General features: G+C 45.7%; 1 protein-coding gene across 1 annotated transcript; it reads left to right on the forward strand.

Moving 5' to 3' along the window:
- The first annotated feature begins 8,713 nt into the window (after window positions 1-8,713).
- On the forward strand, window positions 8,714-19,848 carry MBLAC2 (metallo-beta-lactamase domain containing 2). The gene is made up of 2 exons (XM_056552409.1): window positions 8,714-9,849; window positions 19,020-19,848. The coding sequence occupies exons 1-2, from the start codon at window positions 9,399-9,401 to the stop codon at window positions 19,403-19,405; spliced, it is 837 nt and encodes a 278-aa protein (XP_056408384.1). The 5' UTR covers window positions 8,714-9,398; the 3' UTR covers window positions 19,406-19,848.
- The last annotated feature ends 2,068 nt before the right edge of the window (window positions 19,849-21,916 follow it).

Below are 21,916 nucleotides of genomic sequence, written 5' to 3' on the forward strand. Positions count from 1 at the left end.
ATGTCTGTTTGAATGCCAATCTCTTCCTTTTCTAGGATATTTGGTCTCTGGCCAGGGACTACAGATGGATCCAGACAAACTCTCTGCCGTCTTAGATTGGCCACGCCCCTCCGGACTCCGTGCTATCCAACGCTTTTTGGGGTTCGCCAATTATTACAGGCAATTTATTCCACATTTTTCTACCATTGTGGCTCCTATCGTGGCTTTAACCAAAAAAAATGCTGATCCCAAGTCCTGGCCTCCTCAAGCAGAAGACGCCTTTAAACGACTCAAGTCTGCCTTTTCTTCGGCTCCCGTCCTCTCCAGACCTGACCCTTCCAAACCCTTCCTATTGGAGGTTGATGCCTCCTCAGTGGGAGCTGGAGCTGTTCTTCTACAAAAAAATTCTTCCGGGCATGCTGTCACTTGTGGGTTTTTCTCTAGGACCTTCTCTCCAGCGGAGAGGAACTACTCCATCGGGGATCGAGAGCTTCTAGCCATTAAATTAGCACTTGAGGAATGGAGACATCTGCTGGAGGGATCAAGTTCTCCTGTTATTATCTACACCGACCACAAGAACCTCTCCTACCTCCAGTCTGCCCAACGGCTGAATCCTCGCCAGGCCCGGTGGTCTCTGTTCTTTGCCCGATTTAATTTTGAGATTCACTTTCGTCCTGCCGATAAGAACATTAGGGCCGATGCTCTCTCTCGTTCCTCGGATGCCTCAGAAGTTGAACTCTCTCCGCAACACATCATTCCACCTGACTGCCTGATCTCCACTTCTCCTGCCTCCATCAGGCAGACTCCTCCAGGAAAGACCTTTGTTTCTCCTCGCCAACGCCTCGGAATCCTCAAATGGGGTCACTCCTCCCATCTCGCAGGTCATGCGGGTATCAAGAAATCTGTGCAACTCATCTCCCGCTTCTATTGGTGGCCGACTCTGGAGACGGATGTTGTGGACTTTGTGCGTGCCTGCACTATCTGTGCCCGGGATAAGACTCCTCGCCAGAAGCCCGCTGGTTTTCTTCATCCTCTGCCTGTCCCCGAACAGCCTTGGTCTCTGATTGGTATGGATTTTATTACTGATTTACCCCCTTCCCGTGGCAACACTGTTATTTGGGTGGTCGTTGATCGATTCTCCAAAATGGCACATTTCATCCCTCTTCCTGGTCTTCCTTCTGCGCCTCAGTTGGCTAAACAATTTTTTGTACACATTTTTCGTCTTCACGGATTGCCTACGCAGATTGTCTCGGATAGAGGCGTCCAATTCGTGTCTAAATTCTGGAGGGCTCTCTGTAAACAACTCAAGATTAAATTAAATTTTTCTTCTGCATATCATCCCCAGTCCAATGGACAAGTAGAAAGGATTAACCAGATCTTGGGTGATTATTTGCGACATTTTGTTTCCTCCCGCCAGGATGACTGGGCAGATCTCCTCCCATGGGCCGAATTCTCGTATAACTTCAGGGTCTCTGAGTCTTCCTCCAAATCCCCATTTTTCGTGGTGTACGGCCGTCACCCTCTTCCCCCCCTCCCTACTCCCTTGCCCTCTGGTCTGCCCGCTGTGGATGAAATTTCTCGTGACCTTTCCATCATATGGAGAGAGACCCAAAATTCTCTCTTACAGGCTTCATCACGCATGAAGAAGTTCGCGGATAAGAAAAGAAGAGCTCCCCCCGTTTTTTCCCCTGGAGACAAGGTATGGCTCTCCGCTAAATATGTCCGCTTCCGTGTCCCTAGCTACAAGTTGGGACCACGCTATCTTGGTCCTTTCAAAATTTTGTGTCAAATTAATCCTGTCTCTTATAAACTTCTTCTTCCTCCCTCTCTTCGTATCCCTAATGCCTTTCACGTCTCTCTTCTCAAACCACTCATCCTCAACCGTTTTTCTCCCAAGTCTGTTCCTCCCACTCCTGTTTCCGGCTCCTCGGACATCTTCTCGGTCAAAGAAATTTTAGCTGCCAAAAAGGTCAGAGGGGAAAATTTTTTTTTAGTGGACTGGGAGGGTTGTGGTCCTGAAGAGAGATCCTGGGAACCTGAGGACAACATCCTAGACAAAAGTCTGCTCCTCAGGTTCTCAGGCTCTAAGAAGAGGGGGAGACCCAAGGGGGGGGGGTACTGTTACGCCGAGCGCTCCGGGTCCCCGCTCCTCCCCGGAGCGCTCGCTTCACTCTCCCCGCGGCAGCGCTCCGGTCACGTCCTCTGACCCGGGGCGCTGCGATTCCGCTGCCAGCCGGGATGCGATTCGCGATGCGGGTAGCGCCCGCTCGCGATGCGCACCCCGGCTCCCCTACCTGACTCGCTCTCCGTCTGTTCTGTCCCGGCGCGCGCGGCCCCGCTCCCTAGGGCGCGCGCGCGCCGGGTCTCTGCGATTTAAAGGGCCACTGCGCCGCTGATTGGCGCAGTGGTTCCAATTAGTGTTTACACCTGTGCACTTCCCTATATCACCTCACTTCCCCTTCACTCCCTCGCCGGATCTTGTTGCCTTAGTGCCAGTGAAAGCGTTCCTTGTGTGTTCCTTGCCTGTGTGTCCAGACCTTCTGCCGTTGCCCCTGACTACGATCCTTGCTGCCTGCCCCGACCTTCTGCTACGTCCGACCTTGCTTTTGCCTACTCCCTTGTACCGCGCCTATCTTCAGCAGCCAGAGAGGTGAGCCGTTGCTAGTGGATACGACCTGGTCACTACCGCCGCAGCAAGACCATCCCGCTTTGCGGCGGGCTCTGGTGAAAACCAGTAGTGGCTTAGAACCGGTCCACTAGCACGGTCCACGCCAATCCCTCTCTGGCACAGAGGATCCACTACCTGCCAGCCGGCATCGTGACAGTATAGAACACTTTGCTTTGTTCTAACATGCATATGGAGTGTGCTGGGGTAGTGAAACAATACTGTTATTCAGTATGACATCCAGATTACAGGCATCGCTATTAGAATCACTACCACAGAGCAGCACAATGACAGAGCCTGGAGGTGGCATCAGTTTGAGGAGACCATATAGTGCCTGAATGATACAGCGTGGAGGTGTTAGCAGCATGAGGAGAACATATAGTGGCTGAATGACACAGCGTGGAGGGGTTGGCAGCATGAGGAGACCATATAGTGGCTGAATGACATGGCAGGGAGGTGTTGGCAGCATGAGGAGACCATATAGTGGCTGAATGACACAGCATGGTGGTGGCTGAAACATGAGGAGACATATAGTGGCCGAATGACACAGCGGGGAGGTGTTGGCAGCATGAGGAGACCATATGGTGACTTAATGACACAGCATGGAGATGTTGGCAGCATGAGGAGTCCATATAGTGACTTAATGACACAGCATGGAGATGTTGGCAGCATGAGGAGACCATAAAGTGGCTAATTGACACATCATGGAGGTGTTGACAGCATGAGGAGACCATATAGTGGCTGAATGACACAGCGTGGAGGTGTTGGCAGCATGAGGAGACCATATAGTGGTTGAATGACACAGCTTGGATGTGGCTGAAGAATGAGGAGCCATATAGTGACTTAATGACACAGCGTGGAGATGTTGGCAGCATGAGGAGACCATATAGTGGCTAATTGACACATCCTGGAGGTGTTGACAGCATGAGGAGACAATAGGGCCTCACAATCCCTAAGATTAAATGATGAATTTTGAAATTTAAATTGAAGATGTATGGTAGCTAGTGCTACCATAAACCTTTTTAAAGTAAAGTCGCAGGCCAAGCAGCATCACTTAACCATATTATTGCTGAATGACACAGCCTGGAGCTGGCAGCAGCATAAGTAGACACTAGGGCTTCACAATCCCTAAGATTAAAAGATGAATTTTGAAATTTAAATTAAAGATTTATGGTAGCTAGTACTACCATAAAATTTTTAAGGCCCAGGCTCAGCAGCATCTGTAAACCCTATAGTGGCTGAATGACACATACTAGAGGTGGCTGAAGCATGAGGAGACTATATAGTGGCAAAATGACACAGCCTGGAGGTGGCTAAAGCATGAGGAGACCATATAGTGTCTGAATGGCACAGCCTGGAGTTGGCAGAAGCATGAGGAGACCAATGGAATGTAAGATTTTTTTAATTAAATTTAAGATTTTGAAATTGAGGATTTTGAAATTGAAATTCTAACTCCCACGTTTTAGTGTCCCGGGCCCCGGCATGTGGGTACAAAGAACCAAATCGAACAAGGAGTCACATGTCACATGGAAGCACAATGACACAGCCTGGAGGTGGCATCAGTATGAGGAGACCAGATAGTGGCTGAATGACTGCCTGGAGTTTGTGGCAGCATGGGGAGACCATATAGTGTCTTAATGGCACAGCCTGGAGTTGGCAGAAGTATGAGGAGACCAATGGAATGTAAGATTTTTTTAATTAAATTTAAGATTTTGAAATTGAGGATTTTGAAGTTGAAATTCTAACTCCCACGTTTTAGTGTCCCGGGCCCCGGCATGTGGGTACAAAGGACCAAATCGAACAATGAGTCACATGTCACATGGCAGCACAATGACACAGCCTGGAGGTGGCATCAGTATGAGGAGACCATATAGTGGCTGAATGACTGCCTGGAGTTTGTGGCAGCATGGGGAGACCATATTGTGTCTTAATGGCACAGCCTGGAGGTGGCTGAAGCATGAGGATACCATATCGTGGCTGAATGGCACAACCTGGGGGTAGCTGAAGCATGAGGATACCATATAGTGATTAAATGGCACAGCCTGGAGGTAGCTGAAGCATGAGTACAACATATAGTGGCTGAATGGCACAGCCTGGAGTTGGCTGAAGCATGAGGATACCATATAGTGGCTGAATGGCACAGCCTGGAGGTGGCTGAAGCATGAGGATACCATATAGTGGCTGAATGGCACAGCCTGGATGTGGCAAAAGCATGAGAATACCATATAGTGGCTGAATGACTGCCTGGAGTTTGTGGCAGCATGGGGAGACCATATAGTGTCTTAATGGCACAGCCTGGAGGTGGCTGAAGCATGAGGATACCATATCGTGGCTGAATGGCACAACCTGGGGGTAGCTGAAGCATGAGGATACCATATAGTGATTAAATGGCACAGCCTGGAGGTAGCTGAAGCATGAGTACAACATAGAGTGGCTGAATGGCACAGCCTGGAGTTGGCTGAAGCATGAGGATACCATATAGTGGCTGAATGGCACAGCCTGGAGGTGGCTGAAGCATGAGGATACCATATAGTGGCTGAATGGCACAGCCTGGAGGTGGCAATAGCATGAAAATACCATATAGTGGCTGAATGGCACAGACTGGAGTTGGCTGAAGCATGAGGATACCATATAGTGGCTAAGTGGCACAGCCTGAAGTTGGCTGAAGCATAAGGAGACTATATAGTGGCTAAATAAGACTGCCTAGAGGTAGCATCAGGAGTCCTGAAAGTGACCCTAATGCAAGGAATTTCTGAAACTGGGGACCAGCACCTTAATTATGTTTTGCAGCACAATGAGAGAGCCTGGAGGTGGTAGCATCAGCATGAGGAGACCATAGAGCAGCACAATTAGAGAGCCTGGAGGTGGCAGCATCAACATGAGGAGACCATATGGCGGCACAATGACAGAGCCTGGAGATGGAGACATTAGCATGAGGAGACCATAGAGCAGCACAATGACAGAGCCTGGAGGTGGTAGCATTAGCATGAGAAGACCATAGAGCAGCACAATGACAGAGCCTGGAGGTGGCAGCAACAGCAGCAGGAGGGTCATGCCAATTGAGGGTTGAGTTTGAGGAACCCACCGACTGTTGACTGGGGTGTCGAATGTTACTTGGGATGAAGTGGATGACCGAGTGAACGATCAATCACTGCTGCTGGGTTGCTGGTCACGACATGACCGCTAGCTGACACCGGGAGCTCAGACATCTCGCTGCGACTCCGACTGCCACACACCCCAACTCTGCTGTAACCTATGCCTGCTCCTGATGAATTTAGGCCTCTGCTACTCCTCTGTGCATGTCCTGTCACTTATCTGCCTGACATACATATTGCGTATATGAGGGGAGTGCAATACGCTTCTCTACGCTTAAAACAGTATTTGTCTAGAACAGCAGCAGGTGTGTACTATTGGCTGTCCTTTCACAGTATCTAGGCCCTTGACAGATTGACAGGTACAAAATTGTACACTACTTAGATGTACGGATGTTCTGCACTTATGAGGGCAGAAACATGCGCTACAGTACGCAAAAAAAAAAAATTGCCCACAGCACCAGCAGTATACACAAATGCTAGAGCACACAGTCACTGTGTACTAAACCCAAAATTGCAAAAACACACTCTCTCAAATACTATTGGGAATGGACTGCTGGGTATATATTATACCGTCTACAGACTAGTTTAACCAGCAGACCAGTTGTTGTGGAACAAAGACACAGATTTGCCCTAAAATTATTTCTCCTTCCTGTGAAAAGGTTTCTGCAGCTGAGGCAACACACAGCTCTTTGCCCCTCTCTGTAATACAAGATTCTGGCCTCGCTGTAAAGACTGTACCATCCGTCTACCTCAGTAAAGCTACCGTTAACCCTAACATGGCCTTGGACTCTTATTTGCCTTGCCTAACTAGGACTAGCGGTGCTACTGTTCGGGTGGTCATCAGTTAAAACCACGCCCTGGTGTCACGAACAGGAAGGGGTTAACAACACCTGCCCCTGGGCTACAACACCTGCCCCATACACCTCACATCGCACTCCCGTGGCACACCACACACCATTCTGCTGTTCATAGCTGTATGCAGTCCTAAAGCTGAGCTCCTATGATGAGCTTGGTAAGTAGTGATTTTGTTATGGTTTACACAGTTCTCAGGGGTTTATGACTATGTTCACACACAGTATAATGGACTCATTTAAGACATTAGGCTACGTGCAGACTATGGGTTTATAAAAAAAAAGTGCCCTTAGAAAGCAATGACAATACAGTCTTTATTTCATATTCTGCTTGTAAAAATGAAAGCTTTGATTTGCATTTTAATTTCCATAACTCATTTAGTGTTTCAGCTAAATGTATTTATTTATTTTTTTCTTGGGGGGGGGGGGGTTCAATGATGGACAGTGATCATGGCACTTTAGTGCCGTAATGACAGCCCCCCTGCAACATGTATGAGGGTTCCAATCAGTTGAAATGTCTGCCGGAGGTCCTCTAATCTGCTTTGTGCGGGTCCCGGATACAATCTGTTGATAGAGCTAAAAAAAATGTTTAATTTGTCCGAAAAACATCTGAGATGCATTTTTCCTGTAAAAAATATTTTTCTTTTCAGACTCAAAATGAGCCTCAGACTACTATCTCCGTGCATCCACCCTACAAGTAGCAAATCTAAGCCCAAATCAGTTCGGCCATTGATTGCTTCAGTCTACATAAATCATTTCATTTACAAAGTCCTCCAGGTGCCAGAAAAGTCCTGGATGACAGTCTTCATTCTCCTTGGACTGTATCCAACTTTTTTAGGCTAAGTTTCTAGCTTAAAAACACCAGTGCAATTTCCTTGCGTTTTTTCTGGTGTTTTTTTCATTTGTGTGGAAATTGCATTTTTGGCACCTTGGCAGTTTTTCCAGCCTTTCCAAGTTGGATTTTTTTTTTTTTTTTACTTTTTGGCTGACTCCAGAGAAAATGGCTGCTGTTCCTCTTCCTGGGAACAGCCCCTTTTTTTCACAGGTGAAAAAACGCCAAAGAAAAACGCCAAATGCGAAACATACATGATGTTTTTAATGGCGTTTTTTCACTCCCATAGACTTCTATGGGAGCAAAACGCCACAGTTTTGACAAAAAAAAACCGCCAGTGACTCAACATGCTGTGACTTTGGAAAACCGCCAAAAAAGAGAGAAAAAACACCAAAAGGATTTTAAAAAAAAACGCCAAAATGAAAAACGCCAAAATGAAAAACGCCAAGTGGAAAAAGAATTTTGCCATTTCTCATTGATGTACATCTAACACCTGGCCGCAGCGTTTTTTAGCCGAAAAAACGCCATGTTTCAGATTTTTCTCTGCATTTTTCTCAAAAAAGTAGAAACTTAGCCTTAGGCCCCTGAAGCGCTGACAATGGAAATAATTTAAGCAGACTAAAGCAATCACCATCTCAGTCATCTGGTTCGTGTTCAGCCGCATTTACTGTAAATTCCCTCAACACTATGTACAATAATTTAACCAGTAACTGACAAAGATTTTAACAGAAGTCTACTATTTGTGTGGATTTCAGTAGATTTTGCCCCAAATGTACAAAAAGTGTGCTTCGTAATTCATCAGACAAATTTCTGGCTGCATTTGCGCCTTTAAAATGAAATTCATTTCGGCTTAATTGTACTTTGTAATAACACTTTTAATTTCACCATAAAATGTACAACAAAAGCAAAAAAAGGATAATTTTTGTGGGGAAATTGAAATTTTTTTTTTAAAAAAAGCTGAAATGCTGCTTTTGGGATGTTTCTTTTTATGCAGTGCATTTGGTGGTAAAACACATGTAACCTTTCTTCTGAGGGTAAATACAATCACTATACCCAATTTATTTAGTTTTTGTATCATTTTACAACTTTTTTTTTAAACACAATGGGGGAGATTTATCAAAACCTGTGCAGAGGAAGAGTGGTGCAGTTGCCCATAGCAACCAATCAGATTGCTTCTTTCATTTTCCACAGGCCTCTTTAGAGGCCTGTGGAAAATGAAAGAAGCAATCTGATTGGTTGCTATGGGCAACTGCACCACTTTTCCTCTGCACAGGTTTTGATAAATCTCCCCCAATATGCTTAAAATGACCGTTTTGATACCCATAACATGTGTTCATGCTTATCTTATGATCTGTGGTTTTTATTGGTACCATTTTGGATTATATGGGACTTTTCGATCACTTTTTTAAGATGTCAACAATAATCAGCAGTTTTTGTCCTTTTTTTTCGTGTTTTCGCCTTCATGTTATATTATAATATTTCAGACAGTTCTGCACACATTAATACCAAATATGTTTATCTTTTTCCACCCTAAATCTGTTGGACCGCAGGAGGTCACACTTCTACAGGGGAGTCCCATTTTTGGGAATGTGGTGGGCAGTACAGATTAGATAAGATCGTACAATTTGAGCAAAATATGGCGTACACAAAAATACTGACAAGAAGAGAAGTAATAGAATGCACACGTGGTTGTGTACACTGATCCTATGTGTATAGTGGTCATTCCCCTTTCCTTGCTATGTACGACCCACTTCTCAGGTCATGCGCTCATCATCTCCTCCACTAAATTCACTACGGAACAAGCTTTCCGGTGCTTCCTCCTCATTGGCTGACTCAGCGGTGACGCGCCTCAGTTCTTATCTCTCATTGGTTGGGAGGCTCCACTTGGATGACAGGTCTGTGGGCGCTGCCCGAGGTGCTGACTGCAACAGGCGCCGTGCCCGGAGTGTGCCCTGAGTGTGCCCGGGAGTCCGGCCATGGCCGCGCTGGAGTGGTACGCACACAAGGCCCTGGGGGACGGCGTGTTCTGGATACAGGAGCGCTTCTATGAGTCGGGGAACCGGGCGAACATTTGGCTGGTGCGCGGCTCCCACCAGGACCTGGTCATAGACACGGGGCTCGGGCTGCGCAGCCTGCCGGACTACCTGTGCGCTGCCGGGCTGCTCCCGCACGGTAAGGACGGGGGATCCGGGCGCAGGCCGCTCATGGCTGTGGCCACCCACGTCCACTTCGACCACTCGGGGGGCCTGCACCAGTTCGAGCAGGTGGCGGTGCACCGGGAGGAGGCGGAGGCGCTGGTCCGGGGAGATAACTTCGAGACCGTCACCTGGTTGTCTGACAGCGAAGTGGTGAAGCCCCCGGTACCGGGCTGGAGCGCCAGTCAGTTCAAGGTGCAAGCGGTGACCCCCACCCACATCCTGGAAGATGGTAAATGTCTGCCCCCTTTATACCGCTGTGTGAGTTATCTGTGTGTCCTCTATATACTGCTGTGTGTTATCTATGTGCCCCCTGTATACAGCTGTGTGTTATCTGTGTGTCCTCTATATACTGCTGTGTGCTATCTGTGTGCCCTCTGTATACTGCTGTGTGCTATCTATGTGCCCTCTGTATACTGCTGTGTGTTATCTATGTGTCCTCTATATACTGCTGTGTGTTATCTATGTGCCCCATGTATACAGCTGTGTGTTATCTATGTGCCCTCTATATACTGCTGTGTGTTATCTATGTGCCCCCTTTATACCGCTGTGTGAGTTATCTGTGTGTCCTCTATATAATGCTGTGTGTTATCTATGTGTCCTCTATATACTGCTGTGTGTTATCTATGTGCCCCATGTATACAGCTGTGTGTTATCTATGTGCCCTCTATATACTGCTGTGTGTTATCTATGTGCCCCCTTTATACCGCTGTGTGAGTTATCTGTGTGTCCTCTATATAATGCTGTGTGTTATCTATGTGTCCTCTATATACTGCTGTGTGTTATCTATGTGCCCCATGTATACAGCTGTGTGTTATCTATGTGCCCTCTATATACTGCTGTGTGTTATCTATGTGCCCCCTGTATACTGCTGTGTGTTATCTGTGTGTCCTCTATATACTGCTGTGTGTTATCTGTGTGTCCCCTGTATACTGCTGTGTGTTATCTATGTGCCCCCTGTATACTGCTGTGTGTTATCTATGTGCCCCCTGTATACTGCTGTGTGTTATCTATGTGCCCCCTGTATACTGCTGTGTGTTATCTATGTGTCCCCTATATACTGCTGTGTGTTATCTATGTGTCCCCTATATACTGCTGTGTGTTATCTATGTGTCCCCTATATACTGCTGTGTGTTATCTATGTGTCCCCTATATACTGCTGTGTGTTATCTATGTGCCCCCTGTATACTGCTGTGTGTTATCTATGTGTCCCCTATATACTGCTGTGTGTTATCTATGTGTCCCCTATATACTGCTGTGTGTTATCTGTGTGTCCTCTATATACTGCTGTGTGTTATCTGTGTGTCCTCTATATACTGCTGTGTGTTACCTATGTGCCCTCTGTATACTGCTGTGAGTTATCTGTGTGTCCTCTATATACTGCTGTGTGTTATCTATGTGCCCCCTGTATACTGCTGTGTGTTATCTATGTCCTCTATATACTGCTGTGTGTTATCTATGTGCCCCCTGTATACTGCTGTGTGTTATCTATGTCCTCTATATACTGCTGTGTGTTATCTATGTGTCCCCTGTATACTGCTGTGTGTTATCTATGTGCCCCCTGTATACTGCTGTGTGTTATCTATGTGCCCCCTGTATACTGCTGTGTGTTATCTATGTGTCCCCTATATACTGCTGTGTGTTATCTATGTGCCCCCTGTATACTGCTGTGTGTTATCTATGTGCCCCCTGTATACTGCTGTGTGTTATCTATGTGCCCCCTGTATACTGCTGTGTGTTATCTATGTGCCCCCTGTATACTGCTGTGTGTTATCTATGTGCCCCCTGTATACTGCTGTGTGTTATCTATGTGCCCCCTGTATACTGCTGTGTGTTATCTATGTGTCCCCTGTATACTGCTGTGTGTTATCTGTGTGTCCCCTGTATACTGCTGTGTGTTATCTATGTGTCCCCTGTATACTGCTGTGTGTTATCTATGTGTCCCCTGTATACTGCTGTGTGTTATCTATGTGTCCTCTATATACTACTGTGTGTTATCTATGTGTCCTCTATATACTACTGTGTGTTATCTATAGTCATGGCCGTAAATGTTGGTACTCCTCACATTTTGCTATTTCTCACTGAAAAAGATTGCAGTAACACATGTTTTGCTATTCACCTGTTTATTCCCTTTGTGTTTATTGGAACTAAACTAAAAAAGGAGGAAAAAAGCAAATTGGACATAATGTCACCAAACTCCAAAAATGGTCTGGACAAAATTATTGTCACCCTTCACTTAATATTTGGTTGCACCCCCTTTGGAAAAAATAACTGAAATCAGTCGCTTCCTATAACCATCAATAAGCTTCTTACTCCTCTCGGACGGAATGTTGGACCACTCTTCCTTTGCAAACTGCTCCAGGTCTCTCTTATTGGAAGGGCGACTTTTCCCAACAGCAATTTTAAGATCTCTCCACAGGTGATCAATGGGATTTAGATCTGGACTCATTGCTGGACACTTCAGAACTCTCCAGCGCTTTGTTGCCATCCATTTCTGGGGGCTTTTTGATGTATGTTTGGGGTCATTGTCCTGCTGGAAGACCCAAGATCTTGGACGCAAACCCAGCTTTCTGACACTGGACTGTACTGTGCAACCCGAAATCTGTTAGTAATCCTCAGATTTCATGATGCCTTGTACACATTCAAGGCACCCAGTGCCAGAGGCAGCAAAACAACCCCAAAACATCATTAAACCTCCCCCATATTTCACTGTAGGTACTGTGTTCTTTTCTTTGTAGGCCTCATTCCATTTTCAGTAAACAGTAGAATGATGTACTTTACCAAAAAGCTCTATCTTGGTCTTATCTGTCCACAAGACATTTTCCCAGAAGGATTTTGGCTTACTCAAGTTTATTTTAGCAAAATAAAGTCTTGCTTTTTTATGTCTCTGTGTCAGCAGTGGGGTCCTCCTGGTTCTCCTTCCATAGCGTTTCATTTCATTTAAATGTCAATGGAAAGTTCGCACTGACACTGATGCTCCCTGAGGCTGCAGAACAGCTTGAATATCGCTGGAACTTGTTTTGGGCTGCTTATCCACCATCTGGACTATCCTGTTTTTACACCTTTCATCATTTTTTCTCTTTCGTCCATGCCCAGGGAGATTAGCTACAGTGCCATGGGTTGTAAAATTCTTGATAATGTTGCGCACTGTGGACAAAGGTAAATCTAGATCTCTGGAGATGGACTTGTAACCTTGAGATTGTTGATATTTTTCCACAATTTTGGTTCTCAAGTCCCCAGACCGTTCTCTTCTCCTCTTTCTGTTGTCCATGTTTAGTGTGGCACACACAGACACACAATGCAAAGACTAAGTGAACTTCTCTCCTTTTTATCTGCTTTCGGGTGTGGTTTTTATATTGCCCATTCTTGTTACTTGCCCCAGGTAAGTTTTAAGGAGCATCACATGCTTGAAACAATCTTATTTTTCCACAATTTAGAAAGGGTGCCAATAATTTTGTCCAGCCCATTTTTGGAGTTTGGTGTGACATTATGTCCAATTTGCTTTTTCCTCCCTTTTTTGGTTTATTTCCAATACACACAAAGGGAATAAACATGTGTATAACAAAACATGTGTTACTGCAATCCTTTTCTGTGAGAAATAGAAAAATTTCAGGGGTACCAACATTTACGGCCTTGACTGTATGTGTCTTTTATATACTGCTGTATGATATCTATGTGCTCCCTGTATACTGCTGTGTGTAATATCTGTGTCCCCTAGATACCGCTGTGTGATATGTATGTGCCCCTATACTGCTGTGTGTAATATAGATATGCCCCCTATATACCGGTGTGTGTGGTGCCTGCGTGCCCCCTGTTTACCACTGTGTATGGTATATATATATGCAGCATAATAGAGTGCCCCCTGTATACCACTGTGTATGATATATATATATGCAGTAGGGATCGACCTATTTTGGACGTTATCGGTATCGGCAATTACCTTGGATGGGGGGAGGCAATGGGGCAGCGGCGGTGGTTGGACTAAGGACCGACAGGGGTAGAGAAGCAGGCAGTGGCGTTCTCTGGCCAGAGGATGGGGGGGGGGGGTGTACTCAGGAGGACCCCAGGACAGGCAGGGGAGAGAAGCGGGTGGCAGCGATCTCTGTTCACCCACACTAAACCCAGTACATTGTGTGGGTGACCAGGAGTCCAGAGGTAAAGAAGTTGTTCCTCTGATACAGTCTTCAGAAGTTCTGTTGCTCAGTTCACTTAATTGCTCACAGGAGGCGGGGCCCCGCTGGCCGCAGATTTTTACCTCTGTACTTGGCTGGAGTGCTGCATTGATGGTTGACCATCTGGAAGTTTCTTCTATCTGCACACTTTGGAGTTCAGCCAGAGTGACCTATGGGTTCTTGGTTACCTCTAACCAAGGCCCTTCTACCCCAATTACTGAGATTGAGGTGGTGACCAGCTCTAAGAAGAGTCCTGTTTGGTCCAAGAATTATGGAGGCCACTGGTCTTTTGGGAACTTTCAGTGCAGCAGAAACTCTTTTTGTACCCTTCTCCAGATCTCTGCCTTTACACAATTCCTGTCTCTGAGCTCTACATGCGGCTCTTTCTGCCTCATGGCTTGGTTTTTGCCCTGATACACATTGTCAGCTGTAGAACCTTATATAGACAGGGCTGTGTCTAGAGATTTGTGGGGTTTTTAGCACTGACCCATCAAAACTTTAAACATGTCTATGTGACTCGCCAAAAGTTTTTTTTTTTTCTTCTTTCTTTTTTAAATGACCGTAATGCTTCTGCATACAACGAGTAGTAAACTTGAGAAATAAGTCATGATATTTCTGTAGGGTGTCACGTGACCCATTCGTATTGATCCCGATCCTGTTACAGTTTCCACTGTGATTGCAAGGCGGAAGCATTTACTTGATGGGATCGATATCCCAGGTGATCACCCCTTTTAGCGGCTCTTAAGTGGATAGCAGACACAGAGTAGTGATGCGCCGGGCCCTTTCACATCTCCGGGAGTGCCAGCGTTTACATCATATAAAAGCTTTGAAATGTTTGTTCACACTAAAGTGATCATGGGAAGTCATCATACATTATGTATGTGATGTGCGGATTACATCGCTGTGGTTGGAAGGATGAGCTCGGGGGTTTCCTGGAAGTTGTGCATGTAGCTCCTTCACTGGGGACCACTTCTGGTCACTGTACAACACAGAGGTAATAGCCGACGCCTGTGCCGTAAAGCCTGAGGAAATGTAATTACGGATCCGCTACATTACTGAGGTGGAAAGAAGAGTCTGATTGTAGAGAGGTTGTGCTCTATAGTTTATATATACCGTATTTTTCGCCATATAAGACGCACTTTTTGTTCCCCAAAACTGGGGGCGAAAAGTTGATTCGTCTTATACGGCGAATACACACACCTATCGCGGCGGTCCCTCCGGCCATCAACGGCCGGGAACCGCGACTAATACAGGACATCACCGATCGCGGTGATGCCCTGTATTAACCCTTCAGACGCAGCGATCAAAGCTGACCGCCGTGTCTGAAGCGAAAGTGACAGTAACCCGGCTGCACCGAGAGGGACCTTACCTGCCTCCTCGGTGTCTGCTCCGTGCCGGGATCCCCTGCATGGCCGGCGCTCTCCCTTGTCGTCATCACGTCGTCGTGCACGCCGCCCCGTCATCCAATAGGAGCGGCGTGCGTAGCGATGTGATGGCGGCGACGGAGAGCGAGGACACCGGGCAGCAGAGATGTTCCGGAGCGACGGGGACGCGGCGACAGCGATGGAGGGCGACATCCAGGGCAGCGGTGACGAGCGGTGACTGTTCCGGAGCGGCGGGGACGCGTGAGTATTGCCTCCTATACCAGTGGTCTTCAACCTGCAGACCTCCAGATGTTGCAAAACTACAACTCCTGGCATGCCCGGACAGCCAACGGCTGTCCGGGCATGCTGGGAGTTGTAGTTTTGCAACATTTGGAGGTCCACTGGTTGAACATCACTGTGACCTATACTTTACATTGTATTCTAGATTTTCCTCATTTAAAATTGGGTGCGTCTTATATGCCGGAGCGTCCTATAGGGCGAAAAATACGGTATATATAATTTGTCTAGCTTGGTACTATCTTGTTACGTGTATCTGTCAAAAGGTTTTTTTCAAATGGGTTGTTTTAATAGGATAATCTGGTCCTTATGACCTGTTAACCCCTTAAAGGGGTACTCCGCTGCTCAGTGTTTGGAACAAAGTGTTCCGAACGCTGGAGTCGGGAGCTTGTGACATCATAGCCCCGCCCCCTTGTGACATCACATTCTGCCCCCTCAATGCAAGTCTATGGGACTTTTTTATCGCTTTTTATAAACATTTTTTAGGGTATACATAATGCCCAAAGATACGCCATTGACCTTGCGGTTTAAATAACAATATAATTTAATTAACGTGCGATACCACATATTTTTATGTTTATTTTTGTTTACATAATTTTCTTTTTTTTTTCCAAATGGCAAAAGGGGTTAAATCACATTAGTAAACTTTTTTAAACTTTTTTTTACACCTATTTTTAGTCCCCACAGGGAACTATTACATGCAATCTTCTGATTGCATACACTGTTCAATGTTATGTCATAGCATAGCATTAAAGGGGTATTCCATGAAAAAACTTTTTATTTTATATATCAACTGGCTCCAGAAAGTTAAACAGATTTGTAAATGACTTCTATTAAAAAATCTTAATCCTTTCAATAATTATCAACTGCTGAAGTTGAGTTGTTGTTTTCTGTCTGGCAACAGTGTGCAGTTCCCGAGACAAGCAGAGATGTCAGCAGAGAGCAGAGTAGAAGAGGTTTGCTATGGGGATTTGCTTCTAAACTGGGCAGTTCCCGAGACACGTGTCATCAGAGAGCACTTAGACAGAAAAAAAACAGCTCAACTTCGGCAGCTCATAAGTACTGAAAGGATTAAGATTTTTTAATAGAAGTAATTTACAAATCTGTTTAACTTTCTGGAGCCAGTTGATATATAAAAAAAAAAGTTTTACAAATCTTACAATGCAAAAGAGGTAGTGTGCACTCACCGCGGGTAAACAGCTGCAGGCCCGTGGTCCGGGATCACCACGGCATAGACGGAGAGGGTAAGGGGCGCTCAGAGGCTACGCCGGCTGTTTCGGACGTAGGAACATCCTTCTTCCGGCCGGAAGAAGGACGTCCGAAACAGCCAGCGTAGCCTCTGAGCGCCCCTTACCGTCTCAGTCTATGCCGTGGTGATCCCGGACCTCGGGCCTGCAGCTGTTTACCCGCGGTGAGTGCACGCTACCTCTTTTTCATTGTATTGTTTGATACTTTATCTAGTGTGTGCACCCAGTTGATATATAAAAAAAAAAGTTTTACAAATCTTACAATGCAAAAGAGGTAGTGTGCACTCACCGCGGGTAAACAGCTGCAGGCCCGTGGTCCGGGATCACCACGGCATAGACGGAGAGGGTAAGGGGCGCTCAGAGGCTACGCCGGCTGTTTCGGACGTAGGAACATCCTTCTTCCGGCCGGAAGAAGGACGTCCGAAACAGCCAGCGTAGCCTCTGAGCGCCCCTTACCGTCTCAGTCTATGCCGTGGTGATCCCGGACCTCGGGCCTGCAGCTGTTTACCCGCGGTGAGTGCACGCTACCTCTTTTTCATTGTATTGTTTGATACTTTATCTAGTGTGTGCACCCTGCAGGTGCTGCGTTGTTACTTATCGGTTCCGGAGGCTGCCAGTGTACACCAGCGGTATCGTATATCTGCATGTTTAGCTGCACGGTGTGCTCTCTCCTCTTCCAGTGGCTTAATTTACAAATCTGTTTAACTTTCTGGAGCCAGTTGATATATAAAAAAAGTTTTTTCCTGGAATACCCCTTTAATCAGTGTAATCTGCTCGATTGCCTCACCTGCTGAGACTGGCTGGAGTAACCAAGCAACAATTGGACAGCGAGGAGGTAGGTAAGGGCCCTCCCCCCTTTCCTCTCAGCTGTTCGGGACACCGCGATTTCACCGTGGCGGTCCCGAACAGCCTGACTGAGCTGCCGGGAACCTTTTTTTTTTTTTTTTTTTTTTCATTTTAGACCGCTGGACCCCTGCGCTCAGACATCTTATCCCCTATCACAGCCACACCCCTCGCAATGTCATGACACGCCCTCACAATGCAAGCCCATAGACATGTATTCAGGGGGCGTGGCCTTGACATGACAACCTCGTCGCCCGCACCCAGCATTCTAAACGAACGCTGGGTGCTGCACAGAGTTATTCCAGTTAAAGTTTAAAGGGGTACTCCGCCCCTAGACATCTTATCCCCTATCCAAAGGATGGGGGATAAGATATCTGATAGCTGGGGTCCCACCGCTGGACCCCTGAGATCAAACATCTTATCCTATCCTTTGGATAGGGGATAAGATGTCTAGGGGCGGAATACCCCTTTAAACTTTCAACTGGAATAAAATCTGGACTGTTTGCCGGCCATACGTTTCTTGTAGAAAAATGTTAACTCTGTATGCTCTGTGGCAAGATGCATTATCAGCTATTAAACATAGTTTTGTGTCATAGCTGTCATTTATGTAAGTATACAGGATGGGTGACTATCCTATAAATGTGATGATCAGTATAATCCCTGCTCCCATTTTATATATTCTGTATGGGCTCATGTGTTGTTAACTGGGTTCTTAGTACCATTAAAATGTCCAGTCTTTTAATATAATATTTTAAAGGGGTTATCCAGTATTTATTTCTGAAACAGTGCCACTTTTTCCTAAGGTTCCTCAAGTACCATTAAAGGGGAACTCTGGTAGAAAACAATATCTTTTAAATTAACTGGTGCCAAAAAGTTCAACAGATTTGTAAATTACTTCTATTTAAAAATCTTAATCCTTCCAGTTCTCATCAGCTGCTGTATGCTCCACAGGAAGTTCTTTTCTTTTTTAATTTCTTTTCTGTCTGACCATATTGCTCTCTGCTGACACTTCTGTCCATGTCAAGAACTGTCTAGAGCAGTAGCAAATCCCCATAGCAAACCTATCCTGCTCTGGACAGTTCCTGAGATGGACAGAGGTGTCAGCAGAGAGCACTGTGGTCACACGGAAAAATAAATGTAAAAAGAAAAGAACTTCCTGTGGAGCATACAGCAGCTGATAAGTACTGGAAGGATTAAGATTTTTAAATATAAGTAATTTACAAATCTGTTTAACTTTTAGGCACCAGTTGATTTAAAAAAAAAAAAATAATAATAATAAAAAAAAAGTTTTCCACCGGAGTGCCCCTTTATAGTGAATAAGGCCGAGTAATACAACCTGAGGACAGGTGTAGCGCTGATTTTAGAAGTAACTATGGGATTTTAGCTAACCCCTGTAATAGTGCTGCTGATTGGTTGCTGAACTTCAGTTGATCCTCTGTTCAGATCATGTGAATTTAACCCGACGTGTTCTATTTCCAGGTGACATCATCAGCCTTGGCGACAGACAGCTGACAGTGATGCATATGCCGGGACACTCACGGGGCAGTATCTGCTTGCACGATAGAGATCGCAAGCTCCTGTTCAGCGGTGACGTTGCATATGATGGATCAATGATAGACTGGCTTCCTTACAGTAATATCCCTGAGTATGTCAGGTCCTGTGAAAGTCTTAAGGGGCTGGTGGACAGAGGTCTGGTAGACAAAGTGCTCCCTGGGCATTTCAATACATTTGGGGCAGAAAGACTTTATCGCTTGGCCTCCAATTATATAACCAATGCCGGAGTCTGCCACAAAGTGTCAACCTATGCGGTGCGATCCTTTGCTGGATTAGCGCTTCGTGTAACTAATTCCAGGAGAACAACTTAGAGAGCCTTGGCAGTGCCAACCAAGAGAGCGAAATACCAAGAACTTCTATGCAAACATCTGAAACCAAACAAGGTGTTTAATATGTAGATACATTTAATACCTCCCGTATAAGCCTGGTTTAATATCCAGTTGGCAAGTTAAAGGGGTACTCCAGTGGAAAACAATATTTATTTATTTTTTATCAACTGGTGCTAGAAAGTTAAACAGATTTGTAAATTACTTCTATTAAAAAATATTTGCCCTTCTAGTACTTTTTAGCAGCTGTATGCTACAGAGGAAATTCTTTTCTTTTTGAATTTCTTTTTTGTCTTGTCTCTGCTGACACCTCTGTCTGTATCAGGAACTGTCCAGAGCAGGAGAAAATCCCCATAGCAAACCTATGCTGCTCTGGACAGTTCCTGACATGGACAGAGGTGTCAGTAGAGAGCACCGTGGACAAGACAAAAAAGAAATTCAAAAAGAAAAGAATTTCCCCTGTAGTATAGAGCTGCTAAAAAGTACTGGAAGGGTAAAGATTTTTTAATAGAAGTAATTTACAAATCTGTTTAACTTTCTGGCATCAGTTGATTTAAAAAAAAAAAAAAAAAAAAAAGTTTTCCATTCCACCGGAGTACCCCTTTAATGTTCTATTGATGAATCAGGGTTTAGGTTATAGAATGAATTTTGAATGTGCCTGTCGCTTAAAAAAAACTTTTGACATGTCCTAGAGCAGTGTTTTCCAACCAGGGTTCCTCCAGCTGTTGGCTGTCCGGGCATGCTGGGAGTTGTAGTTTTGCAACAGCTGGAGGCATCCTAGTTGGGAAACATTGTCCTAGAGACCTGTCAAAAGTTTTGATCGGCCGGGGTCTGTGTGTTCAGGTCCCAAATTACTGTTAAAACAAGAGTGGAGAAAAGCGTAGCTGACAGAGACAATCCCATAGACTTCATTTGTAAGTTTGTCTCGCTTGGCGTGCTCTTCTCCCAGCTATTGGTCTTAGTGTGAGCACTCAGACTTGACCAATCAAAACGTTTGACATGTCTTTAAAAAAACCTTTTGACGTGTTATAAAGTGACAGTACCCATTTAATATTTACTAACATGAATGGATAAAATGCGGTGAAAAATATATATATATTTTTTAGTAATGTCATGTCAATCGGTGAATAGGAACGGAAGTGGAATGTGGTTAAAGTTTAAGATATCAATATGTCATTTTTGTAAATTTCTTACTTTTAGAAACATTGTTCCCTCTAAGCTGCCTGGCGTAAAAGCTACCCTCTGCTCAGAAAAAAAGCCTCCTTAAAGGGGTACTACTGTTTTCTCCTTAAAGGGGTACTACCATCTGGAACATATATGCCATATCCACAGGATATGCCATAAATGTCTTTTAAATAGGGTCTCAATTCTGGGACCCCCACATATCTTCTGATAGAGGGCTTCCGGAACCGCTGCAGTCCGTTTGCTGAAGTTGCGCAATGGAAGTGCGCAAACAGCGTAGCCCCGCAAGCTCCAATCAATCTTACTTCCGAATGGAGCTGTGAGTTGCGCATATGTGGTGCAGCTCCATTCATTGTCTGTTAAAGAGTACCTGTCATATCCCAAGGTTACTCGGTACCTAATCCTGATCTACCTAATCCTACATATAATTTTTATGTGCCTAGCACCTATATTTCTCTCACAAATACCTTCTATCTGTTGCTGACTTGGTTTGTCATTCTGTGCTTTGGAGGGAGTAATGGGTCTGGCCATCCAGTCACTGCAGGCTGCTCTGTAATCCCCTCCTTTCTTTTTTTTATGCTGCAGTCTGATAGGACAGGAGTGAGCACAGAGGAATGCTAGTCCCTGCCTGTGCATCAGTTTAGACCAAAATAATGCTGCAGCTGGACATGATTATGTCCTGGATGGTATGGGGACCCCTAGGGGAAAATAACATTTTCTTATGAAGTATATTAGAAGGGTTAATGTTTTGCCATGATGTACAACATCTTACAGTGCCCCTTTAACCCCTAGAGGACAAGTGTACATCATAGTGCCCAGGTTCAAAAGATAGGGGATAAGTTATAGACACGGCAGGGTCCGATCTCCTGAAAGGGGCCCCTGCAGTCTGCTGGAAGGGTGCATGCCGACCCCTGCACGGAGTGGCGGCCGACAACCCCCCTCCATGTGTCCCATAGAGATACATGGAGGGGGCGTGTCGGCCGCAGCTTCCTGCAGGTCGGAGCTGCCGATTCAGGCAGACTGCCGGGGCCCTGTTCAGGAGATCGTCCACGTCTATAACTTATCCCCTATCTTTTGGATAGGGGATGCATTATGTTTCACAGCACTGCTCCTTCAACTTAGTGCTGATCATAGCATCTAAAACAGTTGCGGGGATGTAGGGACACTCATCGGACACCCTATAGCATGATGCAGGGATCCATTGAGTGAAGGTAAAGCCCGAGGGTGTATTACCCTCATCTCTGCCTTTCTTCGGGCATCTGCTCGTATGGTCTGCCATCAGGTGTACAAGCAGATAACTAATATTTCTGGTCA

Source organism: Hyla sarda, chromosome 1 (assembly GCF_029499605.1).
Source record: "Hyla sarda isolate aHylSar1 chromosome 1, aHylSar1.hap1, whole genome shotgun sequence".
Lineage (NCBI taxonomy): Eukaryota > Metazoa > Chordata > Amphibia > Anura > Hylidae > Hyla > Hyla sarda.